Genomic DNA, 21,476 nt, shown 5'->3' with positions numbered 1-21,476 from the left:
CCCCCACAGCCCCCCCACAGCCCCCCATGTCCCCCCCCCATCCCCCCATGCCCCCCTATAGCCCCCTCCATGCCCCCCACAGCCCCCCATCCCCCCCCATCCCCCCCATCCTCCCCACAGCCCCCCCATTGCCCCCCCATCCCCCCCATAAGCCCCCCCATAGCTCCTCCCATCCCCCCCCATCCCCCCACAAGCCCCCCCCATGTCCCCCCCAGCCCCCCCATGGCCCCCTATAGCCCCCCCATAGCCCCCCCCCATCCCCCCCACAGCCCCCCCATAGTCCCCCCATGCCCCCCCATAACTCCCCCCATCCCCCCCACAGCCCCCCCATGCCCCCCCCATCCCCCCCATAGCCCCCCCATAGCTTCTTCCATACCCCCCCATCCCCCCCCATCCCCCCCCACAGCCCCCCCATGCCCCCCCATCCCCCCCCCATGCCCCCCCATAGCCCCGCCCCATCCCCCCCACAGCCCCCCCACAACTCCCCCCATCCCCCCCACAGCCCCCCCATGTCCCCCCCATCCCCCCCCCATCCCCCCCCATGCCCCCCCCATCCCCCCCATAGGTCCCCCATAGCCCCCCCATAGCTCCTCCCATCCCCCCCATCCTCCCCACAGCCCCCCCATGTCCCCCCCATCCCCCCCATGGCCCCCTATAGCCCCCCCCATGCCCCCCCCCATCCCCCCCATAGCCCCCCCATAGCCCCCCCATAGCTCCTCCCATCCCCCCCATCCCCCCATGTCCCCCCCATTCCCCCATGCCCCCCTATAGCCCCCCCATAGCCCCGCCCCATCCCCCCCACAGCCCCCCCCATCCCCCATGCCCCCCTATAGCCCCCCCATAGCCCCGCCCCATCCCCCCCCCAGCCCCCCCCCAGCCCCCCCAGCCCCCCCCTCCCCCCCCGCCCCCCCGGCCCCGCCCCCATCCCGGCCCCGCCCCCAGGTCTCGGTGCGGCTGGAGGAGTACGAGGAGATCCAGTTCTGGGCGCTGGGGCAGCGGGTGGGGCCCCTGCCCGGCCCCCCCCCGGCCCCCCGGCGCTGGCCCTACGGCCGCCCCCCCCCGGCCCCCCACAGGCCAGTGGGGCTGGGCCCCGAACTGGGGGGGCATGGGGGAGGATGGGCCCCAAATTGGGGGGGGCACGGGGGGGGCTGGGGGGGCCTTTATGGGGGTGGGCCCCAAACTGGGGGGGGGGCTGGGGGGGGCTGGGCCCCGAACTGGGGGGGGCATGGGGGGGCTGGGCCCCAAACTGGGGGGGGCTGGGGGGGGATGGGCCCCGAACTGGGGGGGCCATGGGGCTGGGGGGGCCTTTATGGGGGTGGGCCCCAAACTGGGGGGGGCTGGGGGGGATGGGCCCCAAATTGGGGGGGGGCATGGGGCTGGGGGGGCCTTTATGGGGGTGGGCCTCGAACTGGGGGGGGCTGGGGGGGGCTGGCCCCGAACTGGGGGGGCATGGGCTGGGGGGGCCTTTATGGGGGTGGGCCCCAAACTGGGGGGGGGGATGGGGGGGGCTGGGCCCCGAACTGGGGGGGGCACGGGGGGGGGGCTGGGCCCCAAATTGGGGGGGCCATGGGGCTGGGGGGGCCTTTATGGGGGTGGGCCCCGAACTGGGGGGGGCATGGGGGGGATGGGCCCCAAATTGGGGGGGGGCATGGGGGGGGCTGGGCCCCAAATTGGGGGGGCACGGGGGGGCATAGTGGGGGTGCCCATGGGGGGGGCCATGGGGCTGGGGGTTCCCTAGGGGGGTGGGCCCCAAATGGGGGGGGGGACGGGGGGGGCTGGGCCCCAAATTGGGGGGGGGGCCATGGGGCTGGGGGGGCCTTATGGGGGTGGGCCCCAAACTGGGGGGGGCATGGGGGGGGCTGGGCCCCGAACTGGGGGGGCATGGGGGGGGATGGGCCCCAAATTGGGGGGGGCCATGGGGCTGGGGGGGCCTTTATGGGGGTGGGCCCCAAACTGGGGGGGGCTGGGGGGGGATGGGCCCCAAATTGGGGGGGGGCATGGGGCTGGGGGGGCCTTTATGGGGGTGGGCCCCAAACTGGGGGGGGGCTGGGCCCCAAATTGGGGGGGCACGGGGGGGCATAGTGGGGGTGCCCATGGGGGGGGGGCCATGGGGCTGGGGGTTCCCTAGGGGGGTGGGCCCCAAATTGGGGGGGCTGGGGGGGGTATGGGGGTGGGGGGGCCTTTATGGGGGTGGGCCCCAAAATGGGGGGGGGGCATGGGGGGGGCCATGGGGCTGGGGGTCCTGGGGGGAGTGGGCCCCAAACTGGGGGGGGGGGCATAGTGGGGGTGCCCATAGGGGGGGCCCCATGGGGCTGGGGGTCCCTTAGGGGGTGGGCCCCAAATTGGGGTGTGGGGGGGGGGGCCTTGGGGGGCTGGGCCCCAAAATGGGGGGGGGGGCATGGAGGGGGGGCCTTTAGGGGGGGGGGGGGCCAAATGGGGGGGGCCCATGGGGGGGCTGAGCCCCGTAAGGGGGGGGTGCGGGGGGTTGGGGGCTCCGGGTGTGGGGGTCTGGGGGTGCCGGGGTCTGGGGGTGCCGGGGCTCAGGGACCGGGGTCTTGGGGGGCTCCCCGAGTTTGGGGGTGCCATGTGCTGGGCTTTGGGGGTGCTGGGCTTTGGGGACACCAGGTTCTGGGGTGCCAAGGTTTGGGGGTGCTGGCCCTTGGGGGTGCTGGGGCTTGGACGTGCCATGTTTTGGGGTGCCGGGGCTCAGGAACCAGGGTCTTGGGGGGGTCCCCGAGTTTGGGGGTGCCATGTTCTGGGCTTTGGGGTGCTGGGCTTTGGGGTGCTGAGGTTTGGGGACACCAGGTTCTGGGGTGCTGGGGTTCGGGATATTGGGGTGCTGACCCTTGGGGACGCCGGGCCTTGGACGTGCCATGTTTTGGGGTGCCGGGGCTCAGGGCCCGGGCCCTTGGGGGGTCCCCGAGTTTGGGGGTGCCATGTGCTGGGCTTTGGGGTGCTGGGCTTTGGGGACACCAGGTTCTGGGGTGCTGGGGTTTGGGGGTGCTGGGGTTCGGGGGTGCTGGGGCTTGGACGTGCCATGTTTTGGGGTGCCGGGGCTCAGGAACCAGGGTCTTGGGGGGGTCCCCGAGTTTGGGGGTGCCATGTGCTGGGCTTTGGGGTGCTGGGCTTTGGGGTGCTGGGGTTTGGGGACACCAGGTTCTGGGGTGCTGGGCTTTGGGGTGCAAGGGTGCCAAGGTTTGGGGGTGCTGACCCTTGGGGGTGCTGGCCCTTGGGGACGCCGGGGCTCGGACGCGCCATGTTTTGGGGTGCCGGGGCTCAGGGCCCGGGCCCTTGGGGGGTCCCCGAGTTTGGGGGTGCCATGTGCTGGGGTTTGGGGTGCTGGGCTTTGGGGACACCAGGTTCTGGGGTGCTGGGGTTCGGGATATTGGGGTGCTGACCCTTGGGGGTGCTGGGGCTTGGGCGTGCCATGTTTTGGGGTGCCGGGGCTCAGGGACCGGGGTCTTGGGGGGGTCCCCGAGTTTGGGGGTGCCATGTGCTGGGCTTTGGGGGTGCTGGGCTTTGGGGTGCTGGGGTTTGGGGACACCAGTTTCTGGGGTGCTGGGGTTCGGGATATTGGGGTGCTGACCCTTGGGGACGCCGGGCCTCGGACGCGCCATGTTTTGGGGTGCCGGGGCTCAGGGCCCGGGCCCTTGGGGGGCTCCCCGAGTTTGGGGGTGCCATGTGCTGGGCTTTGGGGTGCTGGGCTTTGGGGACACCAGTTTCTGGGGTGCTGGGCTTTGGGGGTGCTGGGCTTTGGGGTGCAGGGTGCCAAGGTTTGGGGGTGCTGGGGCTTGGACGTGCCATGTTTTGGGGTGCCGGGGCTCAGGGATCGGGGTCTTGGGGGGCTCCCCGAATTTTGGGGTGCCATGTGCTGGGCTTTGGGGTGCTGGGCTTTGGGGACACCAGGTTCTGGGGTGCCAAGGTTTGGGGGTGCTGACCCTTGGGGACACCGGGCCTTGGACGTGCCATGTTTTGGGGTGCCGGGGCTCAGGGACCAGGGTCTTGGGGGGGTCCCCAAGTTTTGGGGTGCCATGTGCTGGGCTTTGGGGTGCTGGGCTTTGGGGACACCAGTTTCTGGGGTGCTGGGGTTTGGGATATTGGGGTGCTGGCCCTTGGGGACGCCGGGGCTCGGACGTGCCATGTTTTGGGGTGCCGGGGCTCAGGAACCGGGGTCTTTAGGGGGTCCCCAAGTTTTGGGGTGCCATGTGCTGGGCTTTGGGGACACCAGGTTCTGGGGTGCTGGGGTTTGGGATATTGGGGTGCTGGCCCTTGGGGACGCCGGGCCTCGGACGTGCCATGTTTTGGGGTGCCGGGGCTCAGGGATCAGGCTCTTGGGGGGCTCCCCGAGTTTTGGGGTGCCATGTGCTGGGCTTTGGGGGTGCTGGGCTTTGGGGTGCAGGGTGCCAAGGTTTGGGGGTGCTGGCCCTTGGGGACGCCGGGGCTTGGACGTGCCATGTTTTGGGGTGCCGGGGCTCAGGGACCGGGGTCTTGGGGGGCTCCCCAACTTTTGGGGTGCCATGTGCTGGGCTTTGGGGTGCTGGGGTTTGGGGACACCAGGTTCTGGGGTGCTGGGGTTCGGGATATTGGGGTGCTGGCCCTTGGGGACGCCGGGCCTCGGACGCGCCATGTTTTGGGGTGCCGGGGCTCAGGGCCCGGGCCCTTGGGGGGTCCCCGAGTTTGGGGGTGCCATGTGCTGGGCTTTGGGGTGCTGGGCTTTGGGGACACCAGGTTCTGGGGTGCTGGGCTTTGGGGGTGCTGGGGTTTGGGGTGCAGGGTGCCAAGGTTTGGGGGTGCTGGGGCTTGGATGTGCCATGTTTTGGGGTGCCGGGGCTCAGGGATTGGGGTCTTGGGGGGCTCCCCGAATTTTGGGGTGCCATGTGCTGGGCTTTGGGGTGCTGGGCTTTGGGGTGCTGGGGTTTGGGGACACCAGGTTCTGGGGTGCTGGGCTTTGGGGTGCAAGGGTGCCAAGGTTTGGGGGTGCTGACCCTTGGGGGTGCTGGCCCTTGGGGATGCCAGGCCTCGGACGCGCCATGTTTTGGGGTGCCGGGGCTCAGGGCCCGGGCCCTTGGGGGGTCCCCGAGTTTGGGGGTGCCATGTGCTGGGCTTTGGGGTGCTGGGCTTTGGGGACACCAGTTTCTGGGGTGCTGGGCTTTGGGGGTGCTGGGGTTTGGGGTGCAGGGTGCCAAGGTTTGGGGGTGCTGGGGCTTGGACGCGCCATGTTTTGGGGTGCCGGGGCTCAGGGCCCGGGCCCTTGGGGGGCTCCCCGAGTTTGGGGGTGCCATCGGGGGGTGTCCCCTCGCAGGCGGTACTTCCGCCGGGTGGTGGTGGTGGCCCGGCCGCGGGGCGCGGGGCTGGAGCTGGCGGCCTTCCGGGAGGTTCCGCTGGAGGCCCTGGAGCTGCTGTTGGGGCGCGGGCGGGTGCGGACCCCCGGGCTGACCCGCGCCCGCCTGCACCTGGGGCTGGCGGCCTGGGGCTCCCTCCTCTTCCTCAACCTGGGGCTGGGGCTCATGGCCGACCTCAAGGTGGGGGCCACCGCCCTCCTCCTCGGCCTGGGGGCCCTCGTCGCCTTCCGGGGAGCCAAGGTGAGGGGGGGGGGGACACCCAGGGGTTGGGGGGGGAGACGGGGGGTGGGGGGGGGGCACAGGGGGTTGGGGGGCACAGGGGGTTGGGGGGGGAGACAGGGGGTGGGGGGGGAGACGGGTTGGGGGGCACAGGGGTTTGGGGGCCACAGGGGTGGGGGGGGGCAGGGGTTGGGGGCCACAGGGGTTTGGGGGGGGACCCAAGAGTTTGGGGGATGGGGTGGATGGGGGCACGGGGGGGGCCATCGTGCGAGGGCCGTGCGGGGGTGCATGAAGCCGTGCGAGGCTCAGGCAAAGCTGTGCGAGGTGCCCGTGAGGCCGTGCGAGGCCCGTGCGAGGCGGTGCGAGGTGCACGTGAAGCCATACAAGGCCGTGCAAGGTGCACGTGAGGCCATGCGAGGCCCTGGCGAGGCCGTGTGAGGCGCACGTGACACCGTGCGAGGCCGTGCGAGGCCGTGCAAGGTGCACGTGAGGCCATGTGAGGCCGTGCGAGGCCGTGTGAGGCGCACATGAAGCCGTGCAAGGCCGTGCAAGGTGTGTGTGAGGCCATGTGAGGCCGTGCGAGGCCGTGTGAGGCCATGTGAGGCACACGTGACGCCGTGCGAGGCCGTGCGAGGCGCACATGAAGCCGTGCAAGGCCGTGCAAGGTGTGTGTGAGGCCATGTGAGGCCGTGCGAGGCCCGTGCGAGGCCATGTGAGGTGCATGTGAGGCCATGTGAAGCGGCGCGAGGCCATGTGAGGCACACGTGAGGCCGTGCGAGGCCCGTGCAAGGCGGTGCGAGGCGGTGTGAGGCGCACGTGACGCCATGCGAGGCCCGTGTGAGGCCGTGTGAGGCCGTGCAAGGTGCACGTGAGGCCATGCGAGGCCCATGCGAGGCCATGTGAGGTGCACGTGACGCCATGCAAGGCCTGTGCGAGGCCGTGCGAGGCCCGTGCAAGACAGTGTGAGGTGCACGTGAAGCCATACAAGGCCATGCAAGGCGCACGTGACGCCGTGCGAGGCCCGTGTGAGGCGGTGCAAGGTGCACGTGATGCCGCGCGAGGCCGTGCAAGGCGGGTGTGAGGGCCGTGCGAGGCCGTGCGAGGCGCACATGACGCCATGCGAGGCCCGTGCAAGGCGGTGCGAGGCGGTGTGAGGCGCACGTGATGCCGTGCGAGGCCCGTGCGAGGCCGTGTGAGGCCGTGCGAGGCCGTGCGAGGTGCATGTGAAGCCATACTAGGCCGTGCAAGGTGCACATGATGCCGTGCGAGGCCGTGCGAGGCCCGTGCGAGGCGGTGCGAGGTGCACGTGAAGCCATACAAGGCCGTGCAAGGTGCATGTGATGCCGTGCGAGGCCGTGCGAGGCCGTGTGAGGCACACGTGATGCCATGCGAGGCCGTGCGAGGCCCGTGCGAGGCCGTGCAAGGTGCACGTGATGCCATTCAAGGCCCACGCAAGGCCGTGTGAGGCGCACGTGACGCCGTGCGAGGCTGTGCGAGGCCCGTGCGAGGCGGTGCGAGGTGCACGTGAAGCCATACAAGGCCGTGCAAGGCGCACGTGATGCCATGCGAGGCCGTGCGAGGCAGTGTGAGGTCCGTGTGAGGCCGTGCAAGGTGCACGTGACGCCATGCAAGGCCTGTGTGAGGCCGTGCGAGGTGCACGTGACGCCATGCAAGGCCTGTGTGAGGTCCGTGCGAGGCGGTGCGAGGTGCACGTGAGGCCATGCGAGGCCGTGCGAGGCGCACGTGACGCCGTGCGAGGCCCGTGCGAGGCCGTGTGAGGCCGTGCAAGGCGCACGTGAGGCCGTGCGAGGCCCGTGCGAGGCCGTGTGAGGCACACGTGATGCCATGCGAGGCCGTGCGAGGCCCGTGCGAGGCGGTGCAAGGTGCACATGACACCGTGCGAGGCTGTGTGAGGCCTGTGCGAGGCGGTGCAAGGTGCACGTGAAGCCATACAAGGCCGTGCAAGGTGCACGCGAGGCCGTGCGAGGCCGTGTGAGGCGCACGTGACGCTGTGCGAGGCCCGTGCGAGGCGGTGCGAGGTGCACGTGAAGCCATACAAGGCCGTGCAAGGCGCACGTGATGCCGTGTGAGGCCCGTGCGAGGCCGTGTGAGGCGCACGTGATGCCATGCGAGGCCGTGCAAGGCCGTGCGAGGCCCGTGCAAGGCCGTGCAAGGTGCACGTGATGCCATTCAAGGCCTGTGTGAGGCCGTGCGAGGTGGTGTGAGGTCCGTGCGAGGCCGTGCGAGGCCCGTGCGAGGCGGTGCGAGGTGCACGCGAGGCCATGCGAGGCCGTGTGAGGTGCACGTGACGCCGTGCGAGGCCCGTGCGAGGCCATGTGAGGTGCACGTGAAGCCATACAAGGCCGTGCAAGGCGCACGTGATGCCATGCGAGGCCGTGCGAGGCCGTGTGAGGTCCGTGCGAGGCCGTGCAAGGTGCACGTGACGCCATGCAAGGCCTGTGTGAGGCCGTGCGAGGTGGTGTGAGGAGGTGTGAGGTCCGTGCGAGGAGGTGTGAGGTCCATGCGAGGCCGTGCGAGGCCCGTGCGAGGCGGTGCGAGGTGCACGTGAGGCCGTGCAAGGCCCATGCGAGGCGGTGCAAGGTGCACGTGAGGCCATGCGAGGCCGTGCAAGGCGCACGTGATGCCATGCAAGGCCTGTGTGAGGCCGTGCGAGGTGGTGTGAGGAGGTGTGAGGTCCGTGCGAGGAGGTGTGAGGTCCGTGCGAGGCGGTGCGAGGTGCACGTGACGCCGTGCGAGGCCCGTGCGAGGCCGTGTGAGGCGCACGTGACGCCGTGCGAGGCCGTGCGAGGTGCACGTGATGCCATGCAAGGCCTGTGTGAGGCCGTGCGAGGTGGTGTGAGGTCCGTGCGAGGCCGTGCGAGGCCCGTGTGAGGTGCACGTGACGCCGTGCGAGGCCCGTGCGAGGCCCGTGCGAGGTGCCACGAGGTGCCGCGTGCCCGCAGGCCTTCGCGCGGCGGCGGGAGGCGGCGGCGCTGGAGCTGGCCCGCAGCCGGTACCGTCGCGGCACGGCGCAGCACGGGGAGCTGGTGGCGGCGCTGACGCGGCGGGCGCAGGACGAGGCCGCCAAGGAGGCTCTGCTGGCGCACACCTTCCTGCCCCGCTGCCGGGGTGCGGACCGGGACGGGGGGGTGGGGGGCGGGGGGGGAGATGGGGACGGGGGGGGACGGGGGGGGACGGGGGGATGGGGGGATGTGGGGAGAGATGGGGATGTGGGGACAGCGGGGGCGGGGGGGGAGATGGGGACATGGAGGGACGGGGGGGGACGGGGGGGACGTGGGGGGAGATGGGGACGGGGGGGATGTGGGGGGAGATGGGGATGTGGGGACAGCGGGGGCGGGGGGGGAGATGGGGACGTGGGGGGAGATGGGGACGGGGGGGATGTGGGGGGAGATGGGGATGTGGGGACAGTGGGGGTGGGGGGGGAGATGGGGACGGGGGGGACATGGGGGGAGATGGGGACATGGGGGACGTGGGGGGATGGGGGGATGGGGGGATGTGGGGGGAGATGGGGATGTGGGGATGGGGGGGACGGGGGAGGGGGGGGAGATGGGGACATGGGGGGACAGGGGGGACGGGGGGCAGGGGGGACATGGGGATGTGGGGGGACAGGGGGGAACGGGGGGGCAGGGGGGGAGATGGGGACATGGGGGATGTGGGGGGACGGGGGGATGGGGGGGGACATGGGGGGAGATGGGGACAGGGGGGATGTGGGGGGAGATGGGGATGTGGGGACAGTGGGGGCGGGGGGGGAGATGGGGATGTGGGGGGACAGGGGGGGACGGGGAGGACATGGGGGGAGATGGGGACATGGGGGGGACATGGGGGACGTGGGGGGATGGGGGGATGTGGGGGGAGATGGGGATGTGGGGACAGTGGGGGTGGGGGGGGAGATGGGGACATGGGGGGATGGGGGGGACGGGGGGGACATGGGGGGATGTGGGGCAGGGGGGACATGGCGGGAGATGGGGACGAGGGGGGACAGGGAGAAAAGGGGGGACATGGGGATGTGGGGGGACAGGGTGGGACGGGGGGGACATGGGGGGAGATGGGGACATGGGGGGACGGGGGGACGGGGGGCATGGGGGGCATGGGGGGAGATGGGGACATGGGGGGACAGGGAGAAAAGGGGGGACATGGGGATGTGGGGGGACACGGGGGGACGGGGGGGACAGCGGGGATGGGGGGACGTGGAGGGGACGGGGGACAGGGGGGACGTGAGGATGTGGGGGGACGTGGGGGGACAGGGGGGCACAGGGGAGTGTTGGGGACATGGGGGGACAGGGAGGGACACGGGGGGGACACATGGGGGGGAGATGGGGATGTGGGGGGGACGTGGGGGGACACGGGGGGAAACGGGGGGGACAGGGAGGGACACGGGGGGGACACACGGGGGGGAGATGGGGATGTGGGGGGGACGTGGGGGACATGGGGGGGACATGGGGACACGGGGGGGGTGGGGACAGGGGGATGTGGGGCACACACGGGGGGGGGCTGTGGGGGGGGGGGGGGGGGGAGGGGTGGCGGCCCCCCCCGGCCCCCCCCCTTCCCTTCCCGTCCGCTCCCCGCAGGCCCCGCGGTGCCGGCGGCGGAGGCCGAGGCCCGGCTGCAGGCGGAGGTGGAGGCCTGGCTGCGGGGCCGCTTCGGCCTCCCCCTGGCCTTCCCCGCCCGCCGGGCCTGCCAGCGCCTGCGCGGGCTGGGGGGGGACCCCGAGACCCCCTGAGCCCCGGGGGGGGACACGGACCCCGAGACCCCCGGAGCCTGGGGGGGGGGGGGGGGGGGTCTGGAGGGAGGGCCCAGGCCTGGGACCCCGAGAGCCCTGGAGCCGGCCTGGGGCCTGGGGGGCCTGGGGGGCCTGGGGGGCCTGAGGGGGCCTGGGGGGGCCTGTGGGGCCTGCGGGGCCTGGTGGGGCCTGCGGGGCCTGGGGGAGCCTGGGGGGCCTGGGGGGCCTGTGGGGCCTGTGGGGCCTGCGGGGCCTGGGGGAGCCTGGGGGGCCTGGGGAGGCCCGTGGGGGCCTGCGGGGCCTGCGGGGGCCTGTGGGGCCTGTGGGGCCTGTGGGGGCCTGGGGAGGCCTGGGGGGCCTGGGGGGGCCTGGGGGGGCCTGGGGGGGGCACCCCAAAACCTCCTGACCCGTCTGGGGGTCTTGGCCCTGGGGGGGGGGGGGGGGACCCCGGAACCCCCGGAGCCCGGGGGGGGCCTGGGCAGGGGGGGGGGGGGGAGGGGAATAAAGCGGGGGCGCAGCCACAGCCCGACTCTGCTTCCGGTACCCACAATGCCCCGGGGCTCCCCCATGACATCATCACACACACCCCCCCCCCCATTACCCACAATGCCCCGGGGCTCCCCCATGACATCATCACCCCCCCCCCCCCCGTTACCCACAATGCCCCGGGGCTCCCCATGACGTCATCCCCCTCCATTACCCACAATGCCCCGGGGCTCCCCCGTGACGTCACCCCCCCGTTACCCACAATGCCTTGAGGATCCGGCTTTTATTCCTCCAAGCGGGGGTGGGGACCAGGTGATGACGTCACGCGCGGCCCTTGACGTCATCCCCTGCGGGGGGCGCTGCGCAGCACAGGGTGACATCACAACCGGGGCAGGGCGACATCACGGCCCCACCGGGGTGACATCACAACCAGAGCAAGGTGACATCACAGCCCTGCTGGGGTGACATCACAACCAGGCCAGGGTGACATCACGGCCCCACCAGGGTGACATCACAACCAGAGCAAGGTGACATCACAGCCCCACCGGGGTGACATCACAGCCAGGCCAGGGTGACATCACAGCCCCACCGGGGTGATGTCAAGCTGCAGTCACGCCCCCGGGGTGACATCACAGCCGAGCGGTGACGTCACGGCCGCTGGGCTGTCACGCCTGCGCTGTGATGATGTCATTGGGGGGGGCGGGGCAGGGCAGGGCCCTGGCTGGGCGCTGGCGACGGCGTCGGGGGCTTTGTCGATGCCGTTGGTGATGTCATCGGCTGCGCCGGTGTCATCGGTGACGCTGTTGGCCACGCTGGTGCCGTCGGTGACATCATCGGCCGTGTTGGTGATGCCGTTGGCTGCGTTGGTGGCACGGGTGATGTCATTGATGATCTCACTGACCACGCTGGTGGCGCTGGTGATGTCACCGGCCGTGCTGGTGCCACCGGTGATGGCGTTGATGATGTCATTGGCCACGCGGCCCTGTTGGTGATGTCATTGGCCACGCTGGTGCCGCTGGTGATGTCATTGGCCACGCGGCCCTGTTGGTGATGTCATTGGCTCTGCTGGTGCCGCTGGTGATGTCATTGGCCACTTGGCCCCGTCAGTGATGTCACTGGCCACATTGTTGCCGCTGGTGATGTCATTGGCCATGAGAGCCCTTTTGGTGATGTCATTGGCCACGTTGTTGCTGCTGGTGATGTCATTGGCCACGCTGGTCTTGTTGTTGACGTCACTGGCCGTGCTGATGCTATCGCTGATGTCATTGGCCGCGCGGGTCTTGATGTTGATGTCATTGGTCACGTTGGTGCCGTTGGTGATGTCATTGGCCATGCGGCCCTGTTGGTGATGTCACTGGCCACATTGTTGCCATTGGTGATGTCACTGGCCACACAGCCCTGTTGGTGATGTCACCGGCCGTGCTGATGCCACTGGTGATGTCATTGGCCACGCTGGTCTTGTTGTTGATGTCACTGGCCACATTGTTGCCACTGGTGATGTCATTGGCCACACAGCCCCGTTGGTGATGTCACTGGCCGTGCTGATGTCATTGGCCACACAGCCCCCTTGGTGATGTCACCGGCCGTGCTGATGCCATTGCTGATGTCACTGGCCACATTGTTGCCATTGGTGATGTCACTGGCCACACAGCCCCGTGGGTGATGTCACGGCCGTGCTGATGCCATTGGTGATGTCACCGGCCACATCGGTGCCGCCGGCGGCGTCAGTGGCCACGCGGCCCCGTCGCTGACATCACCGGCCCCGGCGGCGGTTGGGGCGCGGTCCCGGCGGGGCGGGGCAGGGCGGGGCGGGGCGGGGTCACTCCTTCTTGCGCAGGTAGCCGTAGGTGACGCCGCTGGCCAGGGCCAGGGGGCCGCAGAGCCAGGCCAGGACGAAGCAGTGGCCAAAGTGGCCACCGGGCGGGTGCCCCCCCTGCGCCGCGTACAGCCCCGCCCCCGCCAGCACCGCCAGCCCTGCGGCCACGCCCAGCCTCAGCGCGGGGCGGGGCCGGGGCACCCGGGGGTGCTGGGGGGGGGGAGGGGGGGACCCGAGGGGGGGGGAGGGGTCTGGGGGGGGGCCGGGGGTTTGGGAGCACCCAGGGGTGGGGAGACCCAGGGGTGTGGGGGAGCACCCAGGGGTTTGGGGGCACCCAGGGGTGTGGGGGAGCACCCAGGGGTGGGGAGACCCAGGAGTTTGGGGAGCACCCAAGGGTTTGGGGGGGCACCCGGGGGTGTGGGGGGGGTGTGAGGGGGCACCCAGGGGTTTGGGGGGGGACCCAAGGGTTTGGGGAGCACCCAGGGATTTGGGGAAGCACCCAGGAGTTTGGGGGGGCACCCAGGGGTGTGGGGGGCACCCAGGGATTTGGGGAGCACCCAGGGGTCCGGGGGGCACCCGGGGGTGTGGAGGGGTGTGGGGGGGGCACCCAGGGGGGTGGGTGGGGACCCAGGGATTTGGGTGGGGACCCAGGGATTTGGGGGGCACCCAGGGGGGTGGGGGGCACCCAGGGGTGTGGGTGGGGACCCAGGGATTTGGGTGGGGACCCAGGGGTTCGGGGGGCACCCGGGGGTTCGGGGGGCACCCGGGGGTGTGGGTGGGGACCCAGGGATTTGGGTGGGCACCCAGGGGTTTGGGGAGCACCCAGGGGTTGGGGGGGCACCCGGGGGTGTGGGTGGGGGGCACCCGGGGGTGGGGAGACCCAGGAGTTTGGGGGGGACCCAAGGGTTTGGGTGGGCACCCAGGGGTTGGGGGGGCACCCGGGGGTGTGGGTGGGGGGCACCCGGGGGTGGGGAGACCCAGGAGTTTGGGGGGGGACCCAAGGGTTTGGGTGGGCACCCAGGGGTCCGGGGGACACCCGGGGGTGTGGGGGGGCACCCGGGGGTGTGTGGGGGGACCCAGGGGTGTGGGTGGGCACCCAGGGGTCCGGGGGGCACCCGGGGGTGTGGGGGGGTGTGGGGGGGGCACCCGGGGGTCCGGGGGGCACCCGGGGGTGGGGGGGGGTGCCCGCTCCGGCGGCGCGGCCCCTCACCCGCCAGCAGCTGGGCGCCGGCCGAGGCGGCGAAGCGTCGCCCGCGGGGCCCCGCCTGCAGCTGCCAGAGGAAGAGGCCGAAGGCGGCGGCCGAGAGCAGCGCGGCCCCCAGCAGCAGCCCCCGCGCCGCCCGCAGCCCCGCTGGGGGGGGCGTCAGCACCGCGCCCCCACCCCCCCGGGCCGCCGCTGCCGGGGCTGGGTGCGGGGGTGCGGGGGGTGCGGGGGTGCTGGGGAGCTATGGGTGCTGGGGGTGCTGGGGGGGACCTATGGGTGCTGGGGGTGCTGGGGGTGCTGGGGGTGCTGGGGGGGACCTATGGGTGCTGGGGGGGACCTATGGGTGCTGGGGGTGCTGGGGGTGCTGGGGGGGACCTATGGGTGCTGGGGGACCTATGGGTGCTGGGGGTGCTGGGGGTGCTGGGGGTGCTGGGGGGGACCTATGGGTGCTGGGGGACCTATGGGTGCTGGGGGTGCTGGGGGTGCTGGGGGACCTATGGGTGCTGGGGGGGACCTATGGGTGCTGCGGGTGCTGGGGGTGCTGGGAGGACCTATGGGTGCTGGGGGACCTATGGGTGCTGGGGGTGCTGGGGACCTATGGGTGCTGGGGGACCTATGGGTGCTGGGGGTGCGGGGGGTGCTGGGGGTGCTGGGGGTGCTGGGGACCTATGGGTGCTGGGGGACCTATGGGTGCTGGGGAGGACCTATGGGTGCTGGGGGTGCTGGGGGGACCTATGGGTGCTGGGGACCTATGGGTGCGGAGGGTGCTGGGGGTGCGGGGGTGCTGGGGACCTATGGGTGCTGGGGGGGACCTATGGGTGCTGGGGGTGCGGGGGGTGCTGGGGGGGACCTATGGGTGCTGGGGGTGCTGGGGGGACCTATGGGTGCTGGGGACCTATGGGTGCGGAGGGTGCTGGGGGTGCGGGGGTGCTGGGGACCTATGGGTGCTGGGGGGGACCTATGGGTGCTGGGGGTGCTGGGGGTGCGGGGGGTGCTGGGGGGGACCTATGGGTGCTGGGGGTGCTGGGGGTGCTGGGGGTGCTGGGGGGGACCTATGGGTGCTGGGGGTGCTGGGGGTGCTGGGGGTGCTGGGGGACCTATGGGTGCTGGGTGTGCCGGGGGCCCTGCATGCAACCTATGGCTGCTGGGGGCCCTGCCTGCACCCCCTGGGGGGGGACAGCTATGGGTGCTGGGGGTGCCGGGGGGCTGCCGCGGGTGCTGGGGGTGCCAGGGGGACCTATGGGTGCTGGAGGGGACCTATGGGTGCTGGGGGTGCCGGGGGACCTATGGGTGCCGGGGTTGCTGGGGGGGACCTATGGGTGCTGGGGGCCCGGGGGGCTACCGTGGGTGCTGGGGGCTGCCAGGGGCCCTGCCTGCACCCCCTGGGGGGGGGGACAACACCCATGGGTGCTGGGGGCTGCTGGGGGCCCTATGGGGACCCTATGGGTGCTGGGGGGGACCTATGGGTGCTGGGGGAGACCTATGGGTGCTGGGGGCCCTACATGCACCCCGTGGGTGGGTGGCAGACCCAAGGGTGCTGGGGGGGACCTATGGGTGCCAGGGGCCCAGGGGGCTGCTGGGGGCTGCCGGGGGCCCTGCGTGCACCCCGTGGGGGGGGGGGGACACCCATGGGTGCTGGGGGCCCGGGGGGCTCCCGGGGGCCCTGCGTGCACCCTATGGGTTCTGGGGGGGACCTATGGGTGCTGGGGGGGACCTATGGGTGGGGGGGTCCTACGTGGACCCTATGGGTGCCCCACGTATCCCATGTCCCCCCATCGGTGCCACATGCCCCACACCCCCATGTGCCCCACCCCCCCCATGGGCCCCACACACCCCGCCTGCCCCACACGCCCCCCATGTGCCCCATGTCCCCCCATGTGCCCCACACCCCCGCGTGCCCCACACCCCCCATGTGCCCCACACCCCCCGCCTGCCCCACATGCCCCCCATGTGCCCCACACCCCCCGTGTGCCCCACACCCCCCACGTGCCCCACACCCCCATATGCCCCACACCCCCATATGCCCCCTGTCCCCCCATGTGCCCCACACCCCCCATGTGCCCCACACCCCCCGCCTGCCCCACACGCCCCCCCCCCGGCTCCTCACGGCTGTGGGCGACGCTGGCGCAGAGCCAGCTCTGGGTGCTGTTCTGGAAGACGCAGTCGTACCACAGGTTCAGCCTCTGCGCGTCCGGCAGCACCCACCAGCCCTGGGGGGGGGGGCGCGACAGACGGGGGGGGGCCTGGGTCCCCTGCCGTGGGGCGCGCTATGGGGCCCGGCCGCCTGGGTCCCCCATACAAGGGTCCCGCCCCGTAACATGTCCCATTCGCTGGGTGGGGCACCCTATGGGTCCCAGCTGACTGGGTCCCATCATGTGGGGCACGCTATGGGTCCTGGCTGCATGAGTCCCCTGCTGTGGGGTGCGCTATGGGTCCTGGATGCCTGGGTACCCTCATATGGAGTGGGTGCTATGGGGCCCGGCCGCCTGGGTCCCCCATACAAGGGTCCCACCCCATAACATGACCCATACACTGGGTGGGGCACCCTATGGGTGCCAGCTGACTGGGTCCCCTCGTGTGGGGCACGCTATGGGTCCTGGATGCCTGGGTCCCCTGCCGTGGGGCGCACTATGGGGCCCGGCCGCCTGGGTCCCCCATACAAGGGGCCCGCCCCGTAACATGTCCCATTCGCTGGGTGAGGCACGCTATGGGTGCCAGCTGACTGGGTCCCATCATGTGGGGCACGCTATGGGTCCTGGATGCCTGGGTCCCCTGCTGTGGGGTGCGCCATGGGGCCCGGACGCCTGGTACCCCAAACCAGGGTGCCCCACATGTCTGGGTCCCACCCCATAACATGTCCCATTCACTGGGTGGGGCACCCTATACGGGTCCCAGCTGACTGGGTCCCATCGTGTGGGGTGCGCTATGGGTCCTGGATGCCTGGGTCCCCTCGTGTGGGGTGGGTGCTATGGGGCCCGGCCGCCTGGGTCCCCCATACAAGGGTCCCACCCCATAACATGACCCATACACTGGGTGGGGCACCCTATGGGTGCCGGCTGACTGGGTCCCCTCGTGTGGGGCACGCTATGGGTCCTGGCTGCATGAGTCCCCTGCCGTGGGGCGCGCTATGGGTCCTGGATGCCTGGGTCCCCTGCTGTGGGGCGCTCTATGGGTCCCAGCTGCCGGGGTCCCCCATACCAGGGTGCCCCACATGTCTGGGTCCCCCCCATAACATGTCCCATTCACTGGGTGGGGCACCCTATGGGGCCCAGCCACCTGGGCCCCCTCATGTGGGGCACGCTATGGGTCCCAGCTGCCTGGGTCCCCTGCTGTGGGGCACCCTATGGGTCCCAGCCACCTGGGTCCCCTCATGTGGGGCACGCTATGGGTCCCAGCCGCCTGGGTCCCCTGCTGTGGGGCACACTATGGGTCCCAGCCACCTGGGTCCCCTCGTATGGGGCGCGCTATGGGTCCCAGCCACCTGGGTCCCCTTGTGTGGGGCACGCTATGGGTCCCAGCCACCTGGGTCCCCTCGTATGGGGCGCGCTATGGGTCCCAGCCACCTGGGTCCCCTCATGTGGGGCACGCTATGGGTCCCAGCCACCTTGGTCCCCTCATATGGGGCGCGCTATGGGTCCCAGCCACCTTGGTCCCCTCGTATGGGGCACGCTATGGGTCCCAGCCACCTGGGTCCCCTGCCGTGGGGCACGCTATGGGTCCCAGCCACCTGGGACCCCTCATATGGGGCGCGCTATGGGTCCCAGCCACCTGGGTCCCCTGCTGTGGGGCGCGCTATGGGGCCCCGGTGGCTCCTACCTTATCCAGGGTGACGACGAAGAGGAGGACGAGGATGAGGACGTGGAGGGCGGCGACGGCGAAGAGGAGGAAACTCATGGCGGGAGCTGGGGGGGGGGAGGGGTGAGCCGGACCCCCGCCACCCCCCCTCCCCCCACCACCCCCTTCCCCCCTCCCCCCCACGTCCCCCCCCCCCCCCCGGCCCAACCCCCACCCCGCACCTTCCGGATGTTTCCGGGGCGCCGGGCCGGGACCGTTAGACCCCGCCGCCGCCCCGCGCGGGAAGGACCCGGGCGGCCGGCCCCTCCCCCCCACCCCACCCCACCCCACCCCTCCCCCACAGATCCCCACCCAGGATCCCCCTCCCCCATCCCCGCACCCCGCCCCAAGCCTGGCTGCTGATTGGCTGCGAGCCCAGGATCCGTCGGGTCCCGCAGCCTATTGGCTGCTGCGTCGGGGGGGGGGGGGGGGGGGGGGGGGGGGGGATCTACTTGATCCCCCTGATCAGACTCTGATTGGCTGAGGGAGGTTGGCGGCGCCTGATTGGCCGGTTCCCTTGGTACCTGAGTGCCAAGCTGCGCTGCCATTGGCTGGGTGTTGGGGGGGGGGGAGGGGGGCGGGGGGGGGGAATCTACTGCCCCCGTTCTCTGATTGGTCCAAACCCATGGGGATCCAGTACCCCAGGGCCACGCCTCACCTCTGATTGGCTGCACGCCAGGGCTCCGCCCAGCCTCTGATTGGCTGATTCCTGGGATGCAGGGGGGGAGGGGGGGAGGCCCCCCCCCCCCCCCCCCGCTGTCGCCATGACAACCGTCGCCGTCGTCTCCGTGGCAACGGGGGGGGGTGTCACATGGCGGGGGGGGGGGGGGGGGAATCCCCGGATCACGTGACCGCAGCCCAGCGCCGCCGCAGCGCGCATGCGCGCGGGGAGGGGGGGGGGCGGGGCACAGAGGGGGAGCGAGGTGGGTCACGTGGCGCGGGTGAGGCCCCGCCCCTTCCCACCCACGCGTGCGCCCCGCCCAGGCGGCGGGCACCATGGCAACGGCGGGGGTCACGTGATCAGCGCTAGGGTGGGGGGGGGGGGGAATTGGGGGGCTGGGGGGCACTTGGGGGGCTGGGAGCCACGGGGAGGGGGCTGGGGGCACATGGGGGGCACTTGGGGGGGCTGGGGGGGCACTTGGGGGGTACTTGGGGGTCTCAGGGGGGGCACTTGGGGGTCTGGGAGCCACGGCGGGGGGGGCCGGGGGGCACTTGGGGGGCAGAAGGGGGTCACTTGGGGGGTGAGAGGGGCCCTTGTGGGGCAGCTGTGGGGCTGTGGGGGCACTTTGGGGGGCTCGGGGGGGCACTTGGGGGGGCTGAGGAGGCCCTTGGGGGGCACTTGGGGGTCTCGGGGGGGGCAACTTGGGGGGCTGGGAGCCACGGCGGGGGGGGGCTGGGGGCACTTGGGGGGCCCGGGGGGGGCACTTGGGGGTCTGGGAGCCACGGGGAGGGGGGGGGGCTGAAGCACTTGGGGGGCAGAAGGGGCCACTTGGGGGGGTGAGAGGGCCTTTGTGGGGCAGCTGTGGGGCTGTGGGGGCACTTTGGGGGCTCGGGGGGCACTTGGGGGGCTGAGGAGGCCCTTGGGGGGTACTTGGGGGTCTCGGGGGGGCACTTGGGGGGCTGGGAGCCACGGCGGGGGGGGCTGGGGGCACTTGGGGGGGGCTTTGGGGGGGCCCGGGGGGGGCACTTGGGGGTCTGGGAGCCACGGGGAGGGGGGGGCTGAAGCCACTTGGGGGGCAGAAGGGGCCACTTGGGGGGTGAGAGGGCTCTTGTGGGGCAGCCTGTGGGGGCTGTGGGGGCACTTTGGGGGCTCGGGGGGCACTTGGGGGGCTGAGGAGGCCCTTGGGGGGTACTTGGGGGTCGGGGGGGCACTTGGGGGGCTGGGAGCCACGGCGGGGGGGGCTGGGGGCACTTGGGGGGCTTTGGGGAGCCCGGGGGGGGCACTTGGGGGGCCGGGAGCCACGGGGAGGGGGGGGCTGAAGCACTTGGGGGGCAGAAGGGGCCACCTGGGGGGTGAGAGGGCCCTTGTGGGGCAGCTGTGGGGCTGTGGGGGCACTTTGGGGGCTCGGGGGGCACTTGGGGGGGCTGAGGAGGCCCTTGGGGGGGCACTTGGGGGTCTCGGGGGGGGCACTTGGGGGGCTGGGAGCCACGGCGGGGGGGGCTGGGGGCACTTGGGGCTTGGGGGGGCCTTTGGGGGGCCCGGGGGGGGCACTTGGGGGTCTGGGAGCCACGGGGAGGGGGAGGCTGAAGCACTTGGGGGGGCAGAAGGGGGCCACTTGGGGGGTGAGAGGGCCTTTGTGGGGCAGCTGTGGGGCTGTGGGGGCACTTTGGGGGCTCGGGGGGGCACTTGGGGGGCTGAGGAGGCCCTTGGGGGGCACTTGGGGGTCTCGGGGGGGGCACTTGGGGGGCTGGGAAGCACGGCGGGGGGGGGCTGGGGGGCACTTGGGGGGGCTTTGGGGGGCCCGGGGGGGGCACTTGGGGGTCTGGGAGCCACGGGGAGGGGGGGCTGGCTGAGGCACTTGGGGGGCTCGGGGGGGCACTTGGGGGGCTGAGAGGGCTCTTGTGGGGGCAGCTGTGGGGCTGTGGCCCCCCCGGCCCCCCCGCGCTGCCCGGCACCGGTTGCTACCAACAAAGCAGCGCCAGCCCCGGCCGAGGTACCGCGGGCAGGGCCTGTGGGGCGGGGGATCTGTGGGGCAGGAGGGGGGGTCCCCGTGGGGCAGGGACGGGGGCTCCGTGGGGCAGGGGTGGGGGTCCCTGTGGGGCAGAGTTTGGGGGGGCTCCGTGGGGCGGGGGGGGGGGGGGGGGTCCTTGTAGGGAAAGGGGGCTCTGTGGGGCAGAGGTGGGGAGCTCCGTGGGGCAGGGGTGGGAGATCCATGGGGCAGGGGTGGGGGTCCGTGTAGGGCAAGTGGGGGGTCCCTGTGGGGGCAGGGGTTGGGGGGGCTCCGTGGGGCCGGGGATGGGGTCCCCGTGGGGCAAGGGGGGGTCCCCGTGGGGCAGAGGTGGGGGGCTCTGTGGGGCAGGGGGGGGTCCCGTGGGGGCGGGGGTAGGGGTCCTTGTAGGGCAAAGTGGGGGGCTCCGTGGGGCAGGGAGCGGTCCCCGTGGGGCCGGGGTGGGGGGCTCCGTGGGGCAGGGATGAGGGTCCCATGGGGCAGGGGGGTCCCGTGGGGCAGGGATGGGGGTCCCCGTGGGGCAGGGATGGGGGGTCCCATGGGGCAGCAGGGGGGGTCCCCATGGGGCAGGGGGGGTCCCCGTGGGGCAGAGCTGGGGTCCCGTGGGGCAGGGATGAGGGTCCCTGTGGGGCAGGGATGGGGGGTCCCGTGGGGCAGGGGGGTCCCCATGGGGCAGGGGGGGGTCCCGTGGGGCAGGGGATGGGGTCCCCGTGGGGCAGGGATGAGTCCCGTGGGGCGGGGGTGGGGGTCCCATGGGGCAGAGGTGGGGTCCCCGTGGGGCAGGGGTGGGGTCCCATGGGGCAGGGGGGGTCCCGTGGGGCGGGGGTCCCGTGGGGGGCGGGGGGGGGGCGGGCCCTGCCCCCTGGGCCACGCCCCCCGTGCCAGCCCCCCCGCAGATGGGGGGCGGCGGCCGAGCGGGGGCTGGGGGTGCTGCAGGAGCAGCTGCAGCGGGGTGAGCAGCCCGGGGGGGCGGGGCCATGGGGGCGGGGCCAGGGGGGGCGGGGCCACGGGGGGCGGGGCCATGGGGGGGTGTCCCGGGGCCATGGGTGGGGCTCCTGGGTGCCTGGGCCCATGGGGGGGGGGGTCCCTGGGTGTGTCCCCGGGTGGGTGTGTCCCTGGGTGTGGTCCCTGGGTGGGTGTGGGCCCTGGGTGTGGGCCCCGGGTG

The 21,476-nt window shown here is 72.7% G+C and overlaps 2 protein-coding genes across 3 annotated transcripts; one reads left to right on the top strand and one right to left on the bottom strand.

Annotated features, from left to right (window-relative positions):
* Window positions 1-942: 942 nt before the first annotated feature.
* On the top strand, window positions 943-10,302 carry TMEM143 (transmembrane protein 143; the record flags this gene model as incomplete). Its single annotated transcript, XM_075489685.1, has 4 exons — window positions 943-1,073; window positions 5,303-5,582; window positions 8,525-8,690; window positions 10,151-10,302. Coding segments are annotated over 4 exons (729 nt in total), but the record flags the coding sequence as incomplete, so codon positions are not given.
* A 2,048-nt stretch (window positions 10,303-12,350) lies between these two features.
* EMP3 (epithelial membrane protein 3 (MAM blood group)) lies at window positions 12,351-17,913 on the bottom strand. Of its 2 annotated transcripts, none has more exons than XM_075489684.1 (5): window positions 17,825-17,913; window positions 17,625-17,710; window positions 15,916-16,018; window positions 13,815-13,955; window positions 12,351-12,762 (listed from the first exon to the last, which is right to left on the bottom strand). In XM_075489684.1, the coding sequence occupies exons 2-5, from the start codon at window positions 17,700-17,702 to the stop codon at window positions 12,608-12,610; spliced, it is 477 nt and encodes a 158-aa protein (XP_075345799.1). In that variant the 5' UTR covers window positions 17,703-17,710; window positions 17,825-17,913; the 3' UTR covers window positions 12,351-12,607. The 2 variants fall into 2 exon arrangements, with proteins under 2 accessions (XP_075345799.1, XP_075345798.1); XM_075489683.1 differs by having other exon boundaries at window positions 13,815-13,875.
* Window positions 17,914-21,476: the final 3,563 nt, after the last annotated feature.

This window comes from Mycteria americana, unplaced genomic scaffold, assembly GCF_035582795.1.
Source record: "Mycteria americana isolate JAX WOST 10 ecotype Jacksonville Zoo and Gardens unplaced genomic scaffold, USCA_MyAme_1.0 Scaffold_270, whole genome shotgun sequence".
Lineage (NCBI taxonomy): Eukaryota > Metazoa > Chordata > Aves > Ciconiiformes > Ciconiidae > Mycteria > Mycteria americana.
Note: the sequence above shows the minus strand (reverse complement) of the source record. Positions and strands in the feature narration are given on the sequence as shown.